Consider the following 25030-nt stretch of genomic DNA (forward strand, 5'->3'; position numbering starts at 1 on the left):
ATAGAAGCTATTGCTATCCAGTGGGCTCATGGTACAATCACAAGAAATAGGTTAGAAATTGTGGACAAGTGACTGGAGAGTAATCAAGTGGCAAACATCTGAATGCTCTACAAAAATGGTACTCCTGAGCAAATAATAAAGAGATAACAGCCAATTAAATTTATTTGGATTTTATTCTACTTGTTTTCATCTGTATATTACTCACAAAAAATTGTTATTTGCTAAAACAAAAAAAGTTATTTTCCAGACAGCATAAATGTCAGAAGGTCCTTTCATTTAGTGTGGTGGCAACCTTCCCTCAACACAGCTGCCCTCACAAGAGAGAGTCTCCAAGGAAAAGCATGCTGTTCCTGTTCTGTCTTACTCCTCATTGTCAGCATCACCCAAAGCAAAGCTTTTCCAGCTGAGGGTAGGGATTATGCAAGGAAACTACTGGTAGAAACATGATAACCAAGAGAGATGTTTAATATTACTATCTCATTGATATTAAGAAATAACATCCATTGCTTTAAAAGCATGCATATTTCTTACTGGTAGTACTGCACTTGCCTGAACACCCAATTGCTATCCAGCACTTTGTCTTTGTTTGCATCCCCGAACAGTCAGAAGGGATGGGACTGCCAGCATAGGTTCATGAATGACCTTGTAGTATGTAAGCAAAGGTGTCACTGTCTGACTACACCAGAGAGCATGCTTAGCTGTGTAAGGAAAGAGTGTAAGAGACTTCTTTTATTCAGGAACAGTCTTTGAAGACTGTCCAAAGTTATTTCCAAGGGGACTGAATACAGAATGTCTCCATTGCTGTGAAGATATGTTTTCCCTAACAGGTGTCTTAAACAAAGTTTTGCTTGGTGGAAGGCGTTTTTGTGCAATGGTCTGTAAGGAAACTGGTCTTGGCACAAACATAAATGCATATGACAGACGCAACTGAGTTATCTGTGCTCTGTGTAGCTCATGATAATGACAATGTAAAATGGCAATTTTTCATTAAGTGGTTCTGTGCACAAGAAGTTGCAAGCATAGATGTGTTCTCATTGCTTTAAGGTGGCTTTCCTTCTAATGCACACTCTTTTGACCTTTAAGCTCAACAACAGGTTCAGTGCTGGGCACACTGTTTGTTCAACTGAATAACACACAGTAGGAATAAACTGTTTTATTAAAAGAGAAGAATCATACCTCCTGCTCCGTAAAGCCTAGTCTATATGTTTTGCTGATACAGATGTACTCAATGCAAGCATATGTGTGGCTTCAGTAAAAAACAGATTTACCATGTCAGACATGGTAATCCATCACTATAATAGCTACTTTGGCACTTACACTTCTGCAACATTTTTTAAAACCTGATGGAAATGTGAAGTAAACCTGCCAGTGCTAAGGCTGGTGCCTAAGCAAGAGCTCTGTTGTGAGCAGTAGTGGCAAGTACATCTCTGTCTAATGAAGAGCCTCAGGCCTTGATTCAGAGCTGACCAGATGCACGATCTCATCAGCTGCAGCGGATTTCACAGCAGAGCTTATATTTGGCAGAGCAAGGTTCAAAGTATGTCCTGCCCAAGAGCCAACACATTTTGAGATATCCCCTGGCAATAACCAAAATAAAATGTATCATATCTTATTTACTCTGCATGTCACAGGGCCTTATGCTGACAAGGGTGACAGTCTGGCCCTGGCACCTGAGCTGCCCAACCTCGCACTCGGTCATGGTCTGACGGCCAGCAAAGCCGCTCACTTCAGCACAGACCTGGATGCCTCCATCCTCACACAGACCATCTTCATCACAAACACAGCTGTTGGATTGCACTAAACAAAAAACACAGAGGAAAAACACTTAGGATAGCATTCAAGTCATCAAAAAAAGAAAAACAAAAACAAAACAACAACAAAAAAACCAAACCAACCAACCAACCAACCAAAAAAACCAAACCAACCAAACAAAAAAACCCAGACTAAAACGTTTCCAGCAAAACTGTAGGACTGATAGAAATTTTCTGGAGGATGCTCAGCACAAGGAAGACATGGATCTGTTGGACCAGGTTCAGAGGAAGAAATGAAAATTATCAGAGGGCTGGAGCACCTCTCCTGTGGAGACAGGCTGAGAGAGTTGGAGTTCTTGTCTTGGAGAAGAGAAGGCTCCTGGGAGACCTTATAGCAGCTTCCAGTATCTGAAGGGGGGTTATAAGAAAGATAGGGACAGACCTGTTAGTAGGACCTACAGTGGTAGGAGAAGGGCATATGATTTTAATCTGAAAGAGGGCATATTCAGACTAGATATTAGGAAGAAATTTTTTCGGATGAGGGTAGTGAAACACCAAATCAGATTGACCAGAGAGATGGTGGATGTCCTATCCCTGGAAACATTCAAGGCCAGGTTGAATGGGGCTCTGAAGAATCTGGTCTAGTTGAAGATGTTGTGGCTGATTGCCAGGGGCTTGAATTAGGTGGCCTTTACAGGTTCCTTTTCAACCCAAAGCTTTCTACAATTCTGTAATTCTTTTCCTAACCTAATCCCTAATCCTTCCAGTAATATCAGCTAACGCTCAGGTTCCGTGAAAAAAATAGAAGTAGAAACAAGAGGGGCACTGCTGGGGCTTCCTCTACTCTGAGAGGCTGATCATGTTTGTGGGAAAAGCTTGCTCAAGGGGACTCAAAGATTTCTCTATGTTACTGCTTGAACTGGTTCATGTATTTACAACTCCAGAGCTCAGATAACATGTAAGATGCGAGATTTGTCCTTGGACACTAACAAACTGATCATGCAAATCCTTACAACTAGTATCTTTATTTTCATACATGCAGTTTCATGTTTGTCTCTGCTGAAGCTTCAGCCAGCTTTGATTGTCTTTGGTTTTTTTGTTATTATTTTTGTCTGTCAAAAATAATAACTGTTAGACAAAACAGATGAACTCATATCAAGTAATCCTTTTTATTTTGAAATTATAACAATAACCATGCCTCTAGCTTGGGCACTTCTAAAGCCCTTAAGTTATTTCTACATCTTGCCCATTCCTGGCAACCCTCCATTAAATGCAACATAGCGTAGGACACTCAGGGAAAATATACCAGGGAATTTGAAAACTTCCACTACAGACAGGTTACAAAAGACAGGAACTATTTTGTCTGAGGGAAGAGAGCTCACCTTTGATCACTATGTGAGAAACTGGGGATAGACAGTGAAGTACAAACAAGAGTAATTGGCTTTCCTAGCTAGCATGCAGTAAGACATTTAAGTCCTTGCCAGAAGATACTGATGGAGAGACTGCTTGGCAAATTTCTGGAAAGGTTTAACTATTCCTGTGGGCAGTAAGGACTCCCATAGGTAGAAACAATGAAAAAGAGTAGGGCAAGGGTTTCACCCAAAACTTCCAGTGGACCAAAATGTTGACTCAACAGGGACTAGGAGTCAGATAGCCACTATTTATGCAGATAGTGTTCTTTGTTACAATTTGTAACAAAGGTTTGTTTTCCATAGTTGGAGATTCCTGCCATGTTTGGGCACTAAGCACTGGCTTGATGGTTTGAACCAGCTTAGCAGTGCATGGTGCTTCTGGGAGGAACTGGAGATGCCACACCAAGACAGACCATCTGCTAATGTGTGACTGGGAATAAAGACTTCATTTTGGTCATATGAACAATTTTACTTACAATTGTGAAGAATCTCTTACCATTGCATTTTTCCCATGAACGGCATGATCCACAAGGTATTTCAGCTGCATAGGGTATTTTGCAGTTTTCTGCATTAGTGAGAGAATATTTTCTGCCTGTGCACTCCAAGGCATGCATCTTGCAAACAGTTAAACTTGTGTTTCTCTTGGTTCTTTGATCTGTAGCACAGGTGTCCAGGGAAGGACTGAAAACAAAAGAAGAGATTGCACTATTTAGATGTGCTTTGTCTTGCCATCTCTTAAAAAGAGCTGAGGGAATGGAAAATATTCAGAGTCCAGTTCCAGTTTCCCTGTTCACTGAAGTACATCCTAAGACTGCAGCAAGGAACTAAAGACATAGACATGTGAACAATCCAGATTTCTTCCTTTTCCACGTTGCACCTTGGTCAAGGTCTGTCCTGTCTAAAGGACAGGGTTATTACTGTCTATTTACCATTGACCTCAGTAGCAGTGAGAGAGAGACTTCAGATAAAAATACTTCAGACCTCAATTATTCTCTACATTATGACATAAGCAGGAACATTAGTACATAGATAGAAAACATTTTCATACGTATAATGATATATATGAATATGCACAAATATTAAAATATTTTACAAGTGTTTCTTGATTTTAAGACATTACAATATACTTGAAGATCTTCATGCTGTTGTCCTTTAGAAACCACAGCTTTTACTAAATAAAATCTTATGATTCACCATCAGAGACCAAAGAAATTTCTGGAAATACACATGAATCACCACAAAAAATTCATTAAAAATATTTATCCAGGAAACTCGCTGGTGTGTTTCTTGAAGTGTGGATAGTAATCTTACACCCACAAAAATGAGTGTGTAGAAGCGGCAATAATAATTCATGAATGACCTTGAACTGTGTTTTTTTTGGGAACAGTTCCAGGAAATTGTCATCATTTGTGGTTCATGCTCTAAATGTAGGAGGGGAGGAAAAAAACTTTCCCATTACTTCTGTGTTTTAATCTCAAACCCCAAGCTTCTCCACTTGTTCTCAATGTAATCAGTGGTATCTGTGTGGAGTGAGCAAAAGAACGATGGTCTGGCTCAGGGAATGCCTGTTCTCTTCTGGATGCACTTTACACTCATGGGTAAGGGGCAGCACAGGCTACCAGAGAGCAGAGATGCTCCTAGTAGATGGAGAACTTTGAAATTCAGCTCTGACATCTTTTTTTCAGCACAGGCCCTCATTTCGAGCTCACAAACACTCTCACAGAAACTTTTAGTGTATTATAGGTCAGTTCTGAAGGCCAATCTTAGCTAAACAGGTGTTTGGTAGCAGGAGGGGTTGATGAGGTACATACACGTGACCCTAATGAGCTGACTGAAAGGGGAGGGTAACTCGCTGTGAAAGTGGTTGCTTCGAGAAGGGAAGAAAAATTTGGAAGATGGAAATCTAGTAAGAATGTCTTGACTCAAACTTTGCTCACTTGCTTGCCAAATGTTAAGGTGATTTTTCTTCCTATTGCTCTGCTCCCCCTTCCCCCTCTCCACCCCCTGTGAGTTAGGAAGTGGGTTTTGAGACACTAAGGAAAAGAGCCTTCTCCAAGCTTTTGGAATGGTTCTTTGAAAGGTGATTTGAAAACTCTTAGAAGAGCTCACTTTATAGAAATTTTAAACTATCTGTAACATAATGCCTCTTTAAGATATTTAAAATATATCTTGAAGTTCACTAGTTGAGCCTGAAAACTTTGATGCACCTACCTGTGACCAAATATTTTTAGTAACTATATTACATCTCCCACTTAAGTTAGCATCCTCAGCTGCTAAAGGTCCCTTAACTGCTGTGCGTAGTCAAAATACCAGCCACTATATCACTAATAAAGTTTATTGCATAAATTTTCCTTAATGCTCTTTTGATAACACAAAGAATGAGGTTAACCCTTTTATTCTGAGGCACTGCAACAGGACAGCCCAAAGGATACGTAGCACCAAGCAGCTGATAAAGGAAGCAGATGCAGTTGTATGCATTATACTGTTTGCTCGTGTGGCTGCACAGCCTCTGAGTTAGTGGAGCACTGATTCATATGAGAATTATCTTTACAGACAGAGGTATAAGAAAAACTCCATCTTTAAATGTAGTCTTAAATTTGGGAGAAGAAAATTTGTTCCAGGGAAAGCAACTAATTTGTAATTAAGTTGTTCGTTATATTTAAAATTTTTCAGACGCTTTCTTTCCTTGCCCGAGTGATAAATCTCAGTATCTGAGTTTTAAGGTCAAAACCTCGTACACAAGGCAGCTTAATTTATCTGAAAATATTAAGACCAGACCTTTGCACAAATCTGCCTGCTTTGCACCACTTTAGCAACACCCAAAAGAAGAAAGGGAGATGATTTACCCAGCTGCTGAACTATGAATCCAGGAGTTCATGGACTGTGTTGCCAAACTCTCACTAGAGTACAATGACTGAAACTGTCTTGAGAGTTCTTTAAATATTTGCTATAGCTGGGTCAACCAGGAGAAAGCCAGTGAGCATCAACACATTCAGATGCATAAGAAAAAGAATGAAGAATCTGCACTCAGAAGAGAAATTAATAATTTGCACTCATTGCTGAGAAAGGATATTTCCCAGGGCTGGGAGAACCACAACAGTGCAATAAAATTATTACAGACAAGGAATAATCCTTGTAAAGTGAATGTGAGAAATGTAATATTTTTACCTGAAGAAGAAGGCTAGGATAATAAAAACATTTCACTAATATTTCATATTGTGAGAAAGTAAATAATATCTGAAGTCCACAAATACCTTCTCCCTTTCACCTACAATGAGAAGCAGGAAACTTTTGGTGAAGCAAAAAATTCATCATGCAGTGAATGATATTAACTTCCTAAAATTATATTCAAGACACTAAGTTTTAATATACCACAGGCCAAGAACTCTCAGGAGAGACAGAGACACTATGCAAATAAATTTGGCGGAAAAAAGAGGAGACAGTACTTAAAAATTATCAAATCTCATATTTCACTGTGGAGATAATTCTCAGGTCCTGGAGATTGAGGTTCTGCCTGTATGGTTCCACCAGCTGTTCTCTGACACCTTCCTTTTGCTAGGGACAGTTCACACATAGTAGCCGGTGTCCATGCTCTCTCTGCTCCCAGAAGATGGGGACTGCATCAGACCAGAGTGGTCTCTGACCCCAGTAACGCCTGTGCTGGGCCTGGGAATTATCCAGGAATTGGCTCTTGCCAGAGGTCTACCAGGAGCTGCTTTAGTGATTTAGCACCTCTGGTGCCAGAGATTATTCCCTTGCTCTAACTGATGAGAACTGATCTAAACTAAGGCACCATACCACAGGGACAAATTACACCTCACTAGCCTGTTCTGGCGTTCTTGTGCTGTCCTGGGCAGTGTTTTGGAAATTGATAGGATGGAGAAAGCCATGGTGTTCCTGAGTTCCCACATGAACTCTTCTTGTTCCCAGCTCTCTTCAGAGAAGAGGCTGCTGCTGAAAGTCACTGCCACAGCAAAGCAAGTTACTTCTGCTCTCTGAGGAAGGACCAAGATCTGCTTACATGCCTTACTCCTACAGCCTTAATGGGTTGGAAGATTATTCTGCTTTGACAGCTGATGATTTATCTTTCTATAATTAGATATGTTATTTCAAGACAGTGAAAAGATGGCATCAGGTAACAGGAATGACTGTTATCTATCTTCTTGCTATTTTGAACATAATTATAAAAAAGACAAACAGGCAAGTAGTAGATTAATTATAAATGAAGCTTCAACAAATAACTAAATGTAATTCATTTAACTTCTAAGGTTACTATGACTCCACCCATGGTCTTCCCTAGCATTGTGATTCCCCTTATATTCTAACTAACCTCAACACATCCATAAATCAACAAAGATTGTTGCCTTATTTAAATAAGTATTGAGAGAAAAAGAGCGGGACCAGATTATATAAAATATTTAGGTGTTTAAGGACAGAAATAGTTAGATAGCAGAGTTATTGCAAATCTGGTAATGGCTTCAGACCCTTGGGATCTGCCCAGTGGATCACATCTGCATCTGAAATAAGGTCACTAATTTTGAGATGTGCAAAGAGTGCTAATTTTGGCTTAAATCAAAGTCACCACACAGGGCACTCCCAGTCTATGTGGCTGAAGAAAAGTACATATGCTCCTCTGAAAGTTCTGCTACCTTGAAATCACTTAAGGTGTCTTCAAAGTTTCTTCCTCCTACTACACATGGATAAGACAAATTTGGTCTGTTATCCTGGAGTTTCCAAACTGCTCCAGCTCCTGCTGTCACATAAACCTGGCCAGGTTTCATCTAGCGCTCACATTCTTTGTGATGACTTTACAGGAGAGATCATCCAGTCTATGTAAGCCAACCCAGATGCTGGAGTGCTGAGCTCTTTGGCACATCTGACCATCAGTGCCAGGTGATGTAACTTCCTTACATTATTTCTTCTGCATTGTTTATTGCAGAATATAGGCTTAGATCAAACAGGAAACAATAAACCCCAATCTGCAAGTCATGAAGTCAGGAAAGGTGACGAGATTGGTCTATGAAAACTGCTCTATAAATGTGAGATGAAATTAGATTACTGTGCCTTTCATAACTCCACAGTCTCTCAGCAGCGAAAAGAAATCTACTTTATTTCACTAGCTTATAGGTTTGATATTTATGTCCCAAGGGCGTCTGTTTTAAGTTTTACTCCATCTTCTAAATCCTGAAAATGTAATTTTATCTTTTTCCTTCTATTTCATAGATAAAGTGAAATTATCCCTTCACCTTTTGTGATCAAACCAAATTCCATCAGTACTAAAGCCCACTGACAGTTCTGACAGGGAAGGTAAGTGATGAATAGGACACTGATTGAGCTGTAAAGCAAAGTACAATGCCTCCTTCTCAAATGAGTAAAGCTTTCTCCTCTGTTATGGACTGAAGACTTAAGAACTGTAATTGATCTTGAATAAAGTGGAAATGTGATTGCAAAATTGAGCCTGAACTTACCCACACTCATAGGGCATTTTGCACACACATTGCGACTGATATACCTTCTCCCATGGCTGACATTTAGGCTCTGTCACTTCTGGTTTCACAGTGGGCACTGAAGTAGAAGAACACAAACAGTGATATTAAGGGTCAGAAAAACAAAGGCTGCTAAAGGTCTGCTCTGAAATTATCAGCTGAGTTTAGCAGGCACTGAATTATACAATCATGACATAAAGTCACATTCTACATTTCATTAAAAGTATCTACTGTGTGGAAGGAATCAACACCACTAAAAAGATACAATACACTTTGCAAAGTTACTGTGCAGTAATTTATCTATGGGTCACAAGTCAGATGGAAAGAGACAGGTACTGTGTTCAAGCTTAAACGTTCATCTAATTTCTGCTGTAGCTATTTGTTTCTTTTAAATTTAGCGCTGCTGAATCACAGATGGAAATGGCTTTGTCATTAGGTTTCAGAGTTACTGACTTCACTGTTGTCCCCTGTAGAAAGTCCCCTGTAGAAATGTGGACCCTAGTATCTTTATACACTGATAGTAATGAAAACTACAAGTTCCATCATTAACCCTCAATCTGTGCTAATTTTAAAAATAAAAGCAATAGTAATTCTTGGGGAATTTTCATCATTGCAGATGTTCCATTCTTTAAGCACACATTTGTATTCCAAACTTTGCTAAACATTTCTCTGGAGGTTTCTGTAGCAAGTAACAGCAAATCTTTGCTAAATCCATATGGACACAATTTCTGAGGATGTTTTATCCTGATTCGTGTTTTAGATTATGTGTCTGTTAGTATGAAACTTTAGTACTCCAGAATGTTGTTGCCTTTCAAAAAAAAAAAAAAAAAAATCTCCCTTACAGATTAAGACTGGCTAAGCAAAACAGATGGACAGAAATCACCAAAGAAGAAGGGAAAAAAAGAGTTGCAGTGCACTGCAATATAGACATCAGGCCTAACTCTGTCTTTCTGAAGAGGGGAAAATTTTCACCAAAAATCACTGCATTTTCTTCATCCCTGGGGTTGCTGGTTGTGTGGTTGATGGTTGCTGACACTTGCTGACTAAATACTCCCATCCAAACATATCTATGCCACTATATCTGTGGGTAATTTTTACCCTTCTTATCTCATATTTCCTGTGGTTTTAACTAAAATTCCTTGGGTTTCCAATCCAATTGTAGTCCTTTTTTAAAAAACTTTTGGACTAATATAATGCTCCCATACAGTGAGGCACAAGCTGTTTCTAAAAGTGAAAGCATTTAAAACTTTCTAATTATTTCTGGAATTTGAGAATGTGATGGAACAAAATAACAACAAAACAAAAGAAAAGCAAACAAACAAAACCCAAAACAAAACCAAACCACCAAAACCCCCAAACAAACCAACCAACAAAAAACCAAACCAAACCAAACCAAAAAAAACCAAACCAAACCAAACCAACAAAAAAAAATCCCAAACACACAAAAAAACCAAGTTAAAATCACAGAGGCTTAGCCTAAGTAATTGGCAACAGCACTTCAGCATTGCTGCTCTGGGATTTTAGCAGCAGTGAGTCGTTTACGTACAGCTATGAAATCCCTACGCTTCCTGTGAATGTGGTTATGACACAGTGGCAGATGACTTACACCAGGAATCTCACAGGACTGTTGTCTTTTGAGGTCTAAGCCTGACTGTCACCTTCCTCTTCCTGCAGGTGAGGCAACCTCAGGTAGCAGTTGGTTGATAAGGACAAGACAGACAAGAAATGTAGGACAAGACTACTCTTCTGCAGCAGTGATTGTTGTCCCCAGGAGAATACAGGAGCATCTGGGACCTCAGGTGAAGTTGTTACTGGCTTGAAGCAGCAAGTTGCTTGGGTGCCCCTGTGTGACTGATCAGCACTACAGCAGTGCTCAAGAGAAATTCTTGTCTGTCTCCCACAGTTGGAAAAGACAAATACTTTGACAGAATACTTTTGAATTCTGAATGCTTCGGAATGCTGTAGCCCAATTCCCTTTCTCGTAGTGTCTGCCCATGTCAACCCAGAGCTTACACAGCACTCACCATGAACTTAAAGAAGTATTTTCCCATTTCTTCCAGTTCCTGGATGTTTACTTCATATCAACTGTATGACTGTCAGATGAGCACAAGCAGTCACCCAGCCCTGTCCTTCTCTGTCATGAGAGGCTGTGGTGTACTGAACAGTTTCCACGTGGAAAAACTCTAAGGCGCAGTTCATGTAGTGGTGGTTTTATACAGCATGGGTGGAAAGTGAAGCATACTTGGGTGTCAGGATAGTCAGCATAGATGTCCCAGGCAATCTCTTAAAATGTTGTCAGTGACAATATGTGATAGCAGTAGGGGGAGTGTGAAGCAAAAAGACATAAGGAAACCTCATATGAATTGCCTTAAAGCATCTTGTTTGAATAGACCACAGAAAACACACACTCATGCTTTCTGTGCTTCCTGTTGGTGGCTTTTTTTATCACTATATCAGCAATAGCTCTGTCTGTACCTCAGCTACATAGCTGGTCCAGGAAAGAAACTCCTGCACTGTACTTGCAGGACTGCAATGGCTTACCTGGCTTCTTGCACTGGATAGTCTTCACGTCAGGAGACCACTTGAGATTGGGCTCACACAAAATGGAGTGTGCCCCTTCTAAGTGCATGCTGTGTTGGCAGGACAGAGTTATTCTCTCACCAATCTCATACACAGCTTTCCATGGCTCTCCTTGCAAACCCCCCTCCAGGTCAGGCAGGAGACAAGCGGTTTCTATGGATTGAAGCATTCAAGATAACCACAGTGAATCAGTGGATATATTTTATCTTCTCCATGTATTTTATAAAGCAGCCATGTATTTTATCTTCTCTTAAATTCCTTAACAAATTGAATGGTGAGATTGGCTGATTTTCCTGTTGAAACATATCAATCACACTAGTGTAGGATATTAACTCATCACACCTGCCAAACATGCAATACTAAAGACATAGTGGCAGTATCTTCTCCTGCTGCCTGGAGGTGCAGCCTAGCTTTATGAGGGCTTCTCTGCCCTTAGGACCCATGTTTCTGTTGAGGGTTCATAATAGGGAGTAACAACCCTGTAGAGAGAGGTCATACGTACAGGACCCCGGGAGGCCATGTACTGATACACAAAGAGGTACACACTTTAAACAGTGTGGACTAGCATTTGTGGACAGTCAGTCCTGCTTGGAAGGAGAAAAGGATGCTGTTGAAACACAGTGCTGAAAATTCCCATGGTTCTTGCATACAGCTATAGGACTTGCATATAGCAACAAAGCGTTTCTACAGGAAGGAATTCCCGGACTGGTATTTAGTCTCCATCACTTCCAACCTTTCTTAAAACCAGACTTCATGAGTGTGTTTCTCATTCAGTACTACAATATCTGGATTCACAATAAAAGTCAATTTAGACCTGATTGTGACTAGGGAACTGGGAAGTGAGGGTGTGTACTTTCCCCCTACTGTCGCTGGAAAGCAGATGTTACGAGATGTTTCACTGGAATTCAGAAATGGAATTGTGTTTCAAAACAAGAATCATTTAGACATACTCTGGCAATATCTGTTTCCAACTTGCCATTGTAAACTACTGCCACACTTAGCAACAGGATCACCAACGAGAGAATATCCATGTCTGCAAGCATAAACAATGCTTTTCCCAACAGGGTAAAAGTTTTCAACATTCTGAAAGAAAACAAACAGGTGAAATTTCAGATATACAATATTAGAACTACCAGTAGCACTGAACTCTCTTTGATTCTGGGATGGAGTGGCTGAAGACAGTGAGAAGTAACAATGCTTCTCTACAATGCACTGATGAGATCATCTGGAATATTGGGGGCAATCCTGGTTAACAATAGTCAGTAAACGTGAACAGAAGGGGTATGGAACAGTGCTCTCCTGATGATGTATAAACTGACTGCAAATATGGCTGTTATCAGGGCAAGATAAGACCTTGGACAACCTTGGGCTAGAGGGAGATCAGCAGAGAGATAATGGCTTTACTAATTCTTAGAATGGCATGTTGTCATTTCAAAAAGTTAATATGAGGGACTGGAAGATACAGATTTTTTCTCATTTCATATCCCATTGACTTCTAAGGAGAGATCTTATGAAAAATTGAGGCTACTCCATGAATTGCACCTTCTGTTTGTGAACCAAAAATATCAATGTAGGAGACAACTTTTACCAAAAAGACAACTTTTACCAAAACTTTTTACCAAAAACAAAACAAAACAAAACAAAAAACAAACCCCACACCACTAGAAAAAGAGGGAATGCAAAATTTTGGATCTTGCCTCAGCTAGCAGTTGTGTAGAGGCAACCAATGGATTTTGAACTAATCCTTTCATCTATGTATTGAGCAAGGAGAATTTTGAAAGCCTGATAACATGGAGAAGGCATAATCCATTCCTCCAGGGGAGGAATTTAGTCTGCTTTTTCAAATAGGCCCAAGTTACAGCTAGCCAAGTACCTTGCCAGATCAGTTTCACCGAGGAACAAGAAAGTAGAATGCTGATTTACAGAGTGAAGATTCCTAAAATCTATTTATAATTTTGTTATGGTTTTTTTGTTGGATGACCATGGGCAGTTTACTTTCTCTGTGTTTTTTCTCTAATGTTCTCTAATTTCCTGTGATTTTATATGTAATCCATGCAGCTCAGAAAACTTTTACTAAATATATATGTTGAAGGACTTTTCTCTTTAGGTACTATTATGTAGGAAAGCAAGAATTTTGTTCTGGTTTTGGGGGTGGGCTTTTTTGGATTTATTTTATTTTTAGCGTGAAGTTTGGGATATTTCATGTAAACTTCAGCCAGCAAAAATGCTGCACGAGCTGCTATATAGTAGCTCTGACACTAAACTTAACAAGAAAAATAAAAATTTGCAAATTAACATCTTCTTTACTGTAGTAAAGGCATTACAGATAGGGATGGGACAGATAACAGAGCAACAGAAATAACTTACTTGAACAAATCCATTTTCCAAGGGAGGAGGAGGTGAACAGAATTCTGTAGGAGTTCTGGATAAATCAAAACAGTGTGGTTCAATCAAGCTATGAAGCAAACAAAAGCACAGTTTAGTTTAAATTTAGTCTTCTTATCTTTCAAAATGCTACACTTCTCAGTGAAGCCTGTTTTCAAGACTATTATCCTTACATTTTCATCACAATTATATTTAAATCAGGCACTTCCAGGCTATCCAAGAGAGTGGTAAATAGTATGCTGTCAAGTTTACTGGCTTTTACCCCATTTTCTAGTCTTACCTGGTATTGGATTCATAGCTTTTGAATTTCATTTTCTCTCAACTTAAATAGTAAAGCTCAGTAAGTGATCTTCTTCCTGAATTCAATAGCTTATGCACCCTTCTGAAATAAATTTTTAAATCGTTCTGAAGTTGTGCTCCAAATGTTTTTTATTGCTTACCGAAGATGCTGCAACTCTTCATCTTCACACGGTCTGCTTTCACTCTGCTCTCCTATGCAGGTCTTCCCACCCCCACGTGGGGAGGGGTTGTTGCAGGTTCGACTCCTCGATTTCCTTCCCCCAGAGCAAGGACTCCAAGATGACCAGCAGCTCCAATGTCCATCAATAACACCTATGAAACATTCGGGAATATTTCACATTAAACCACTCTATTTAAACCACTCTCTCTTTAAAGCACTCTCTGTGAGTGATTTAAAGGCACAGGCTTTTCAAAGCTAGTGATGGTCCCAACTGTGTCCTTACAGGGAATTCCAGATTGCAATGATCTAATCTTCCATCTTTCCCCAACTTGCCATTTACGTAAGTATAATTCCACAAAGGCTATATATTATCACTCTCTGAGAGAACACAAACCCAGCTATCAGCTAGAGCTAATTACAAAATTAAAAAGCAAAAATTTGTGAAGGTATTGATACTCGGTAATTCAAGACATGTACTTAATTATAGATGGTAACATTGAGTAGTTAGCATTGTCCACTGTATCTAACATTAATAATAAAACCAGCTCTTTGGTAAGTACTGTTTAAACATGTTAAACAAAGGCTTGACATGGCCCTCTCCATGCTGTACGTCTGCAGTGATACCTAACCCAAGCAGGCACTGCATGGGTGTGCAGTGGGATAGGCAGACTCTGGAAGCAGGAGGACAGTTTGTTTCTTCTAAACTCTCACAAATTTAAAGAGTGCTGACCTGGCTGATCTTGCACGAGAGTTCCCAGCTCACAAGCTGCTCCAAAGGTGTAAGGTTTGCAGTAACACACACACTGTGTTCCTTCCACAGCTGGTTCACCACCATTCTGGCAAGGCTGACATTTGCAGGGATCATTTTCAGCCATATATTCTTCAATTGCTTGTTTTAGGTAATGCTTTTTGACTGAGGAGCAGGGCACTTCCTTTACGAGCTCATATAATGGTGTTAGCTACACAGAGTAGAGAAACATGTAAATTTAAATAGTTATGATTGGGATATAAGGCTTTATAAGCATAGAAAATAATTTGTGACATATGCTCCTGCACATGGGAGTTAGCACATTAGATGCTTTAATTTGCTGACTAGATAAAATCTTAAGTTAGTCTTTAATATTAGTCTTTTTCTGAAAAGTTAGCCCAGCTTAACACCAATCCTTTAAAGCTATTGGTAGATCAGTCATGTATAAACATATTTGAACTATGAGGATATGATTGAGATGAAAGTGTAACACAGACCACCAGTGTACAGCAACCTGGATTCTCACCCAGCTGTTCCTAGCATAAAAAAACTGGACATTTGAACAATCCACTATGGTATTTCACTGAACAGTGATAAAAGGTAACCATAATTGAAAATATTTTGCATTTCCATTGCCTATTTTATATTATGTGCTTTTACATTTAGCTGAAAACTTCTTGACAGAAATACTTTGGGTTTATACCATTCTTCAGCATGTGAGCAGTTCCCAAAATGGATGTAAACAAGGTCACAGTGAATATGGTCACACCCAGCTATGAAGTGTCTTACTTGCAAAATCTCCAGTTATTCTAAACTTCTGAATGCGGACTGAAGGAGGAGGGATAAAACGATACACAGAAGTTGGCAAGTGAAGCAGAAGCCACATAGACCTGCCAATATGCATTTCAGGAAAGAGGCTATCTCAAATCTGGGCTTTTTCCAATAGGGTCGCCCTCTATTCCTAACCAGAACTCCACTAAAGTCACTGAAGGCTGGTAAGATTATAGGTATTGACCTGCCTGTGGACTTAGATTTGTAATGCAGCTGATCATAGTAGCTTCATGGCATTTTCTTCCTGAAAACTTTTCTTTTTTACAAAGTGATCTGAAAACAAAATGTGTAGACCACAGCCTGATTAATCCCCAGCTGTACCTTAATAATTTCTCCCCTCAAGGTAATTCCATCTGCTCACCTCTGCTGCGGGAAAATAGCCTTACCTTTTTTTTAATTACTCTGGGATAGTCTGTCACTGATGCAGCCCACAAGGTGTAGCTCCGACTGTTCCCAGCAGGATTATTCAGCTCTAGATAACTAAGGCCAGCAACAGCACCTGGGCTTCCTCCTTCTATGTAAGGGTCTCCTTTAATCTTATTACCACTGCTTCCTATAGATTCAGGATAGGAAATGCAGACAGTATCAGCATTGCTATATTTACAAATGAAAATAGAAACATTACACACAAAAACTATGCTGGCAAGTAGTGAAAGGACTCACTAGTGCAGTTCAACCACCTGTCCCTGGATCAAGAGCTTCTACATTGATAATACATAAGTATCTGTTTTTGTAAGTGTCTTGGCAGCCCTGACTTTGGGTGTCCAGAAAAGTGCTGTTTCTGGGAAAGCATTAGCAATAATTGATGAGCGCTGGAGAGCCTTTTAAACTGGGCACTTGGTGTCTGGGTTCAGCGTGGTAGGACAAAATTCAACAAAGTTATCAATACCTGCTCCTCATTTTGACAGCTATTTAGGATGAGATAAAGGTTGGACACATAGCAACTGCATGAGTCACCATTTAACATTTACCTGAAGAAGACTGTAGTAATTCATCCAGTTTGGTGCATTCCACTTTCTTCTTTCTCACAAAGAATGCATTCCATCCTGATGTAACACACTCCTGGAAGTTCGTTATGCTCATACCTGCAGATAATCCATCCATTAACAGTACTGTACACAGGAAGTGTGTTGGATTAATTTCTGAGTTTCACATTGGCTGGAGGGGTCGTGAAGTACTATACCTAAATTAGAAGGCAACTAACAAGCATGCGTGTGCTGTAGGAAGACCCACACATTGCTAAAGCCTACAGATGGAGGCTGAGAGATAGGAGGTATATCTGGAAAAAGTTTATTTATTTTCTCAGCAGTCCTTAATCCTACAGCACTGTTCCACACTGATTACCATCAGAAATGTCACTCTGGTGCTTGCTCTGTTTGTAATTTATTCTTTTTTACACAGTTTTACCCAACTTTCATCTCCAAGTGACTTTCAAATTCTAATATTGTTTGAAATTTATGGTGGCACTAGAATTGAAGCTTAGCCTGATGAGTTCCTCCACTGACTATCAAATATTTGCTATCCAGAGCAGGTCAGAGATATGGATCTAGAACTAAGTGTTGTGGTTTGAGCCCTGTTTTTAGTCTTCTTTCTTTTGCTCATGAAGAGAATGTGGTGACTTGTAGAACTCTTTTACTTGATTTTAAGTATTAGCCCGGAATACATACAAATAAATTTTTATTCTTGACAACTGGCTTTGTTTCCTGCAACTTGTATTCTAGTACTCTACCTTCTGATTTCATTTTGTCAGTATCCATATAGAAAATAACTTTGTAGTGTCCTCCTAGAGATCCAGAGTGTAAGAAATGAGTCCCAAAACGTTCGATAAGTCTTCGGTAGATGTTGTAGTCATAGATGACTGGAAGGTTGAACAATTCCTTCCAGAAAGACTCCGCAAGAGTGAGGAAGTCAGGGCGGTTGTTAATGAACTGAGCAACTTCCACACTGTTCTCAATAACCATCAGCTGCTTACTCTGGGGGAAGGAAAAGGCATCAGTTATGCTCTGTGTCACTATCAGAGTGGCTCCCAGTTGTGAGATGGCATGTCTTGGCTACTAACCAACAGCTTTACATAGCTGTCAGATATGTCTCATCTACACAATCAATACAAAAAGAACACCTTGAAGTCAAAAAATATCATTGGACTTTTATTTATACTTGCTGCAACATCTTTCTTTTCCTCATGTGCACTTGAAAACTAGCATAAGGACAAATATGAAAGGAAAGTATCATTCTTCAAAGCTCACAGTGGCTTCCAGAACCAGAAGCCTGGTAGTAGGAGGTTAACAAGCTTTGTCTGAAAGCAAATCAGAGGCAGTAGAGAGGTGTCCTTTGCACCCTGTTTTGTCTAGATAAGCCTTTTTTTCTTTTTTGTAAGGGTCTCCAAGCAATTTGAGGATGCTTCTGAGTTATAAAATCCTATATGCCTAGACAATATTGTTCACTTCAAACTCTCAAAGTTGCTTTTGAACTTTGTTAGGCTGAGTCTCAAAATATGCCATTGTTAGTGTCTGCTGGGAGGCCAGAAAATACATGCACTTGTTACTTGATTTTATTTGCTATAACAAACAGGTTATACTTCATCATTGAGAGTTACCCCAAATTATTTATCTCCTTTTAAAATAAGATGAAGGCATCTTAGATAAGGTAAGATAAGCAATAAGGTAGGATAAGCACTGTGACCTCCTGGCTGTTAAAGTTATCTCTCTAAATGGAGTTCTAGAAATGGCAAATGTAAAGTAAATTAACATTAATCAGAGAATTATTGCTATTTTTTTGCTCCAAGGTACTGACCAAAAAAAAAAAAAAAAAAAAAAAAGGCACTAAATCACCAGTATAAATGGAAAAGATGAATCAATTATCTGAAGAAGCCAAAATAAGTCAAAGTTTGTCTCCCTAAAATAGTCAGGAAAACAGCTAGTAAATAAATAAATTACTATCAAATAGGTTTTATGGGATATTTAATGTCATGCACTTTGTGCCAAAAATGTCTGCATAAAATAAATATTTGTATCTCAGTATAAAAACACACAAAAAATGATGAAAATGTTTATGCAAAATACTAAGCCACAGTGGCAACTTATACATACCTTTTGCAGGCTGTCATTCCATGACTGAGTGAATCTATTTGAGTTTTCATACCTCTCTGTCTGTTTCTTATAAGACCAGGTGCTGTTGAAAAACTCGTAACTGAAATCATTCTGAACTTTGACCTAGAAGGTGAAAGATAGAAGTCTGTATGAATAGGTTCATACAGGATTTTAAAATGATAACATAAAGAGTAGAGCAAGTCCTTACTGATGCAAAAAAAGCTTATGTATTTTCTAGGTTGAATCCATTTTAGATTTCATAAAAAGTACTGAACACTATTGGAAAAGTATTCATCTGTATATATGGATGTTAATGTGGGGATATTAAGTATTTACATTATGAAATAAAGTACACTCAAGGTTGTTTGGCATGCTTTTGATAAATGTGAGACAAACCGAATCTCTGAGACAGTGACTTCAAACAAAGTATATCTAAAAGATTTACACAAAGCACCCCAAAGCCTTGCATTTCACCCACAAAACATTTCTTAGGCACTACTTTTACTAGGGCGATGGCTTTACATTCAGTCTAACTGTGAGAGATTTAGATTATTAGAGATTTAGAATTAGAGATTTAGAAATCAAGGTTAATTTTTTTCCTTTTATTTTAGCAAGACATATTTGTATTTCAAAATAATAAGCAACTGCAGAGAGGGAATAGGTGTTGTAGAGCTGTGTTTAGGGAACACATCTGCCAAGGGCCCCTGCAAGCTTTGCATCATTTTCCCAGTTTTAATCATGACTGTAAATACAAAGCTGTGCTTAAGGGAAACATACCTGGAAAGAATAAGCAAGAACACTTTCACTCAGCCTGTAGTATTCTCTGCTATCGCCACTAAAGACCCTTCTGCATTGCCCTCCAAAGCTTTTTGTGTGAATTACTCTTCCCTTGGTCTCACCAGTAAGAGCATCAAAGCTACAAGAAGAAAAAATATGAAAGGTCATTAAGACAGAGAGGAAAAAATTACTAAGCCATTATAACCGAATGATGGATCTGGATCTGCAAAGTAAGATCTTTTACCCAAGAAAAGGGGTTATCACCTGGTAGACTTCTATACATGCAGAACTGCAGTCTGGATAGCATGTTATAATATTGAAAGTGAAATGTTGGTCTTGATTTGTCAAGAAAAATAAAGAGATTTCATTATGCCTTAACATTAAGGCATTCACATCTATCTCAACTGGTTTTAAATTTTATTGTTGGAGCAATTACTGTAACATGAAAACAGCAGGGCATCCATCCCAAAATGTGGGTGTTTTTATTATATCTGAAGTATACTGCATAAAAAGTGATATAACAACATCAAAGAAACTTAAGATAATTATTTTACTAAGTTGCAGATGGGATGTATAAACAGAAATCCATATGGATCTAGAGTGCTAAATGCAACAGCAATGAATAAAAAAATGAGCACTGATGCCTCATTTTTTCCATGAAGCAGATCACAAGCTATTTGTAGAAATTTAATTTTGTATCTTAAAAGCTGTTTTTCAATAACAGGAACGAAAGATTAAAAGCTTTATTCTGTGCTTCAGATCAAAAGACCTGTACATTCTGGCTATGCTGAGCCACTGGCATGAGGGAGGCAGCTGTACTGAACACTTTTGCATATGGTATGTTTTACCATAAGCCCAGCCAGTCTATCTGTACACCCAGAGCTTGTAAACACATCATAATGTAAGTGTATTTGGCAGTAGTAATACTGAGCCTGGCACAGAACATTACCCTGTTCCTGTGAGTTCTGAATTTGGAGGTGTTTTGTCAATATCACATACAGTTTTCTTCTCTTCACATCGATCTTCATCTGCACCATCTTCCTCACAGTCCTGATCACCATTGCACACAAGGGATCTGCTGATGCACTGGCCTAAATCAGAACATGAACGGGTAAGAAATGTTTGCTAGTTTAAAAATAGATCACCTAAAATCAAAGCAGAAGTCCTATTTATCTATTACATTAATTAGCATGTTCACTCCCACAATCAACAGTCTGTGCCCACAAGGGCTTGTGAAACAACAATAAATGTAGATTTAAATAAATAGTATATAGCACACTTGAGGGAACCACAGCCATTTGAGGCTTATGACAGTTGTCTTCCAGATTTATTTCCTAAGTTTTCACCCTTTGACACTATCACTTATGATTAACTGTGATTATCTCTCTGGTAGCACCCAAACATGTTTATTATGGTCCTCTGTAATAAGTGTCTACCTACTGAGATAATGGGCCCTTCTGTGAAGGTAATTGAAGCGGCTTGGATACAATGACTGTTCTACAAAGTATTAGTTTCCAGGTGATTCCAAGATACTTGGATATAGCATAGAACAGTTTCAAACAATCACATCTAAGAATGCACTCCGTAACTACCTTCTCATAATGAAAAAGACTGTTCTCTGGGGCAAATAAGTAAGGAAGAATGAATTAAAGAGGGTACCCAGGGCTACGACATATTATCTGCAACGCTCTGCAATGCTCCAGATGAAATTAAACCCATGCATAGTTAACGCTAGGAAAAAAGGAAACATCTACCTAAATCAAATTCATCTGTAGATCAAGAGTTCTGAAAAAGACATTGCCCATTTAATAAAGTTCAAAGATAGCAAGGTTTTCTTCTTAACTTCATGACTAGAAAATGGTGAAAAAGATCTTGGATGGTACCTGAGAAACACCTAAACCGATCACCACAGCCATCCTCTGTTGGGCATCCCCTTGTAGGGGTGCATGGTCTTGTTTCAAAGGCATCCCCAGAGCATGGGTTTCCACCATACTGGCCATAAACTGCTACCGTCCGTCTCCGAACCTGAACGCAAATCAAGAGATTTTAGAAAATCCAACTAGAAAGCAGGAATAGTTTGCTGGTGTCAAGACAATCCTACCACACTGCTGCTGTAAGGAAATTAGATATTCAGTTTTTTTTCTGAGAACAACCATACCTGCTCTTCCCATAATATGGTAAAACCCCCTCAATTTAATAGAAAGACAACTCCTTTATCTATAAGGTCTTTCGCTTGGTTTGGTTTGTTGAAAAATGTAATATGTAACTGAAGACAAGAGAAAGCTGCTAAGAAATTTCTGGGTTTTTTTACATTCTTAATAGGACCAATCATGCCTGATATGAATTTGTTATTAAAGTTTTTCAAAGTAAACAATACCTTTAAGGAAGATAGTAAAATCTAACATCAAGTGGGCTACTTTTTGTTTCTAAAAAAAGTACTGTCTCATGGCACATGTTTAATTTTGACTAATCCATCCTTAATTGATGCAACATCAAAGTAGATGAAAAGGAAAATCAAAAGCAAGTCTCTGGTACATCAATAGAATTTCCGTGTAAAAATCATCAGCTTAGTTTCATCAAGGGTAACACTTCACAACCAAGTTTTTTTCCCTTGAGACATGATACCACTAATGAAAAATCAGTGAAATTTGTTACAAACCAGAATCAGTGGACAAATATCTGTGTTTACCAAGCAGTTCAGCTGAGCTTTTTTGAAGCCATCACCAAAATAAAAAGAGCACAAATTATATTACAACATGAACACCATCGCTTTGAAAGGGAACATTCTGCGAATAGACTAAGAATTTATCTTCTGAGTTCTCTGCTCTTCATCCTTCTCATTTTGCTGTGGCTTTTGTCTGACACCTGATTTGGGGTTTTAAAGATAGAGTAGCTACTTAATTACCAGGAAAAAAGCACATATGCTTATGAGGTTATGAGTATAGAAAGGATGTGTCCATTTATACCTGCTTTTGAGTACAGCCATTGCACTCGGACCAAGGGCCAAAAGAATTCCAGCGGCAATGGACTGGAGGAGAACGGCTGTTCCAGCAGGGGTTTTTTTGAATTAAAAAAAAAAAAAAAAAAAAAAGAAAAAGAAAAGGAGAGAGGAAAATCATCAGTGATTTCCATCCATAAGCACAAGCGCAAAACTTTCCTAAACAGTAAATCAGACCTTCAGTAACAATTCGGGTTATGATCAGGCTTTCTATGAAATCACTTGGATTTGCTTTTCATGTGTAAGAATGAAATCAGTCCCAGCCTGGGTTTTCTGGTCACTCAGAAAAAGAAACTAGACACATTCACTCAGCCTAAAGATCAGCAATGAGTTTGTGCAACTATAAAGCAAGCTTCAAAGACCAGCTTCACATTGTAAATCAGGGAGAGGGCAGTCCCCACCCGGAGATGAGCACGGAGTCGACAGGGGCTGTTTGTGCCACTGATGGCTGTGGCAGTGGTGATACCAAAAAGCGTGCATTTCTCCCAGGAAATATATCTGAAGACCTTTTTAAGCCCTGCCTCATGTGATGTACCTTAATCACACATGCTTAGCCTTCAGCATGTAGTTCATTAAATAAATATTCACCTGGAAAAAATGGGAAAGAAGCCTGAAACTTCCAGCAACACAAAAATCCCCAACACCTGAAAAAAAGAGAAGTAAAAGCAAACTTAGTTTGATTTTCTGCTCTTCCCCCCTGTTTTAGCTCATACAGCTCTTCAAGGTTTCTGCAATTTTTACACTAATCAGCTAAAAAATTAGAGAAGTTCATGATTATTTTCTCAGCTGTGTTGTGCAAGCTTTTGTTTTTTAATTTTGTTATTTCTTGCAGTGCTGTCCAATTACCTTTTCAGCTATTTCTGCATATAAAATCATATGTCATTGCATTTGACATATTCACTTCATCAGTACAAATTAGGTAAGTAACTGTCTTACCTTCATGGTAGATGAGTATCTACTCAGATATACAGCAATTACCAGGGAAAATGCACTTCTAGCATTCTCAATTCACCAGCCAAAGGAGTCAGTCAGTCTGTCTGTTGCTGTTCATGTCTTCTTACTCTGCCTTGCTCTTCTGCTTTTCTTTCCCTAAAAGAGTTGAATATTGCCAAGGAATTTTAACCTTAACCCATCCAGACCTCTCTAGGGACGAAGTCTGCCTTGGGAGCTGCTCAGTGTTTTTAAGACATATAAATCAAGTCTTGGATGTATCGACTAGAGCTGGCAGAAAATTGCGAGAAGCACTTACTGGAAGAACAATCATCTTTTCCTTATCTTCTCTCTCACAGTTTCTTTCCTCTGAACAAGATTTTTCAGAGATTCCAGGCCATGCACACTACACCACAGCTGAGTTTACAGCTTCAGTAGGAAGAGCTGCTCTAGGTAAGGCTGATGTTGCTAATCACAAATCTTCATTCTCCACTGATGTCATGCTGATTTTTTTGTATCAGTTTTAACACTGAAAGTCAGCTTATGGATCTGAATGCAAGTTTTGGTCAATTCTGTCCTGGTTCTGCCTGATTTTTGTGGGGATCGTCATACATAAGAAGAGTACTTAATTTTCTCTTTCCTCATCCTGCCATGCCCTCTTATTTTCAGTTTTGATTTGTTTCATTTTCCAGAGCTGACCCATTGCAGTAACATTAAGCAAATGCTACTGCTAGGGAAATCTACACTAATTTATTCTAGTGTAGCTCAGATAAAACCCTCATGGAAAAGTAGCACTCCTATGTGAAAACTCTTCATAAACTAGATCTCAGATACCACACCAATTTTGAACTGCTTGCACAGTCCTCAGAAAACGAAATGCTTCATGTCACAGCATACTACATGGTGATTTTTAAGCCCTGGACTCTGTTGACATGGTCTGCTTTTTCTAAGGAGATGTCTAGACTTGGGTCACACTACTCCATTCATGTGAGGGATGGCTATGTCCACTCCTCAGAGCCAATTTAGATAAACCAGAGCCTGTCTTTGTGACTTTTCAGGTTTACTAACTATGAAACTCTTTTAATTATGTAATTCATACACTGCCATCACTTCAGTAGGTATTTTATTTCTTTTCATCAAAATCATCATCCTCCTATTTAGTTTATGATTAATTTGTGTGATTTGTCCAGCACTGACAGTGGTCATTTGCCTATGAAGGAAATTATTAAAATCAAATTCAGACCTTTAATAGCTGTCCCAGAACACAGAAACTCCAAAGAATATTTTATCTCTCCAGATATATGACTTGATCTTGCAGTCAGCTGTTTTAATGGCTTAGATAGCAAATTCACTTTCTGTAAGTGTACTATTAGCTATAATAACCCTCAAGACAAAGATTTACTGTCCCAAACAAAACAGGCAAATAAATATAAATAGAGCTAGCAAAGAAAGTATATGTGGTGGCAGGGGTCTGGTCTTAATTAACAGGAAGCCAAATCATTAATAGTAAGGGGTGTCATATTTAAATGAGCTTATACTGATGGAATGTCTTCCTGCAAAAAGTATTTCACCAAGACAAAAAT

General features: G+C 38.8%; 1 protein-coding gene across 1 annotated transcript; it reads right to left on the bottom strand.

Moving 5' to 3' along the window:
• Window positions 1-154: 154 nt before the first annotated feature.
• Window positions 155-23645, bottom strand: C7 (complement C7). Its single transcript, XM_050328715.1, has 18 exons — window positions 23454-23645; window positions 23106-23161; window positions 22486-22561; window positions 21403-21544; window positions 20469-20610; window positions 19520-19658; window positions 18743-18865; window positions 17383-17626; window positions 16625-16738; window positions 16040-16206; window positions 14805-15033; window positions 14055-14226; window positions 13597-13684; window positions 12180-12312; window positions 11191-11382; window positions 8632-8728; window positions 3660-3844; window positions 155-1797 (listed from the first exon to the last, which is right to left on the bottom strand). The coding sequence occupies exons 1-18, from the start codon at window positions 23457-23459 to the stop codon at window positions 1610-1612; spliced, it is 2493 nt and encodes an 830-aa protein (XP_050184672.1). The 5' UTR covers window positions 23460-23645; the 3' UTR covers window positions 155-1609.
• Between the last annotated feature and the right edge of the window lie 1385 nt (window positions 23646-25030).

Source organism: Myiozetetes cayanensis, unplaced genomic scaffold (assembly GCF_022539395.1).
Source record: "Myiozetetes cayanensis isolate MyiCay16 unplaced genomic scaffold, myiCay2020 scf4, whole genome shotgun sequence".
Lineage (NCBI taxonomy): Eukaryota > Metazoa > Chordata > Aves > Passeriformes > Tyrannidae > Myiozetetes > Myiozetetes cayanensis.

Bases quoted from the DNA above. Each gene is read 5' to 3' on its own strand.
- C7 (XM_050328715.1), bottom strand. The intron at 8,729-11,190 runs GTAAGCCATTGC...CTTCTACTTCAG, and splicing joins TATCCAGTGCAAGAAGCCAG to TGCCCACTGTGAAACCAGAA. The intron at 3,845-8,631 runs GTAAGTTCAGGC...TTTTGTTTTCAG, and splicing joins AAAATGCCCTATGAGTGTGG to TCCTTCCCTGGACACCTGTG.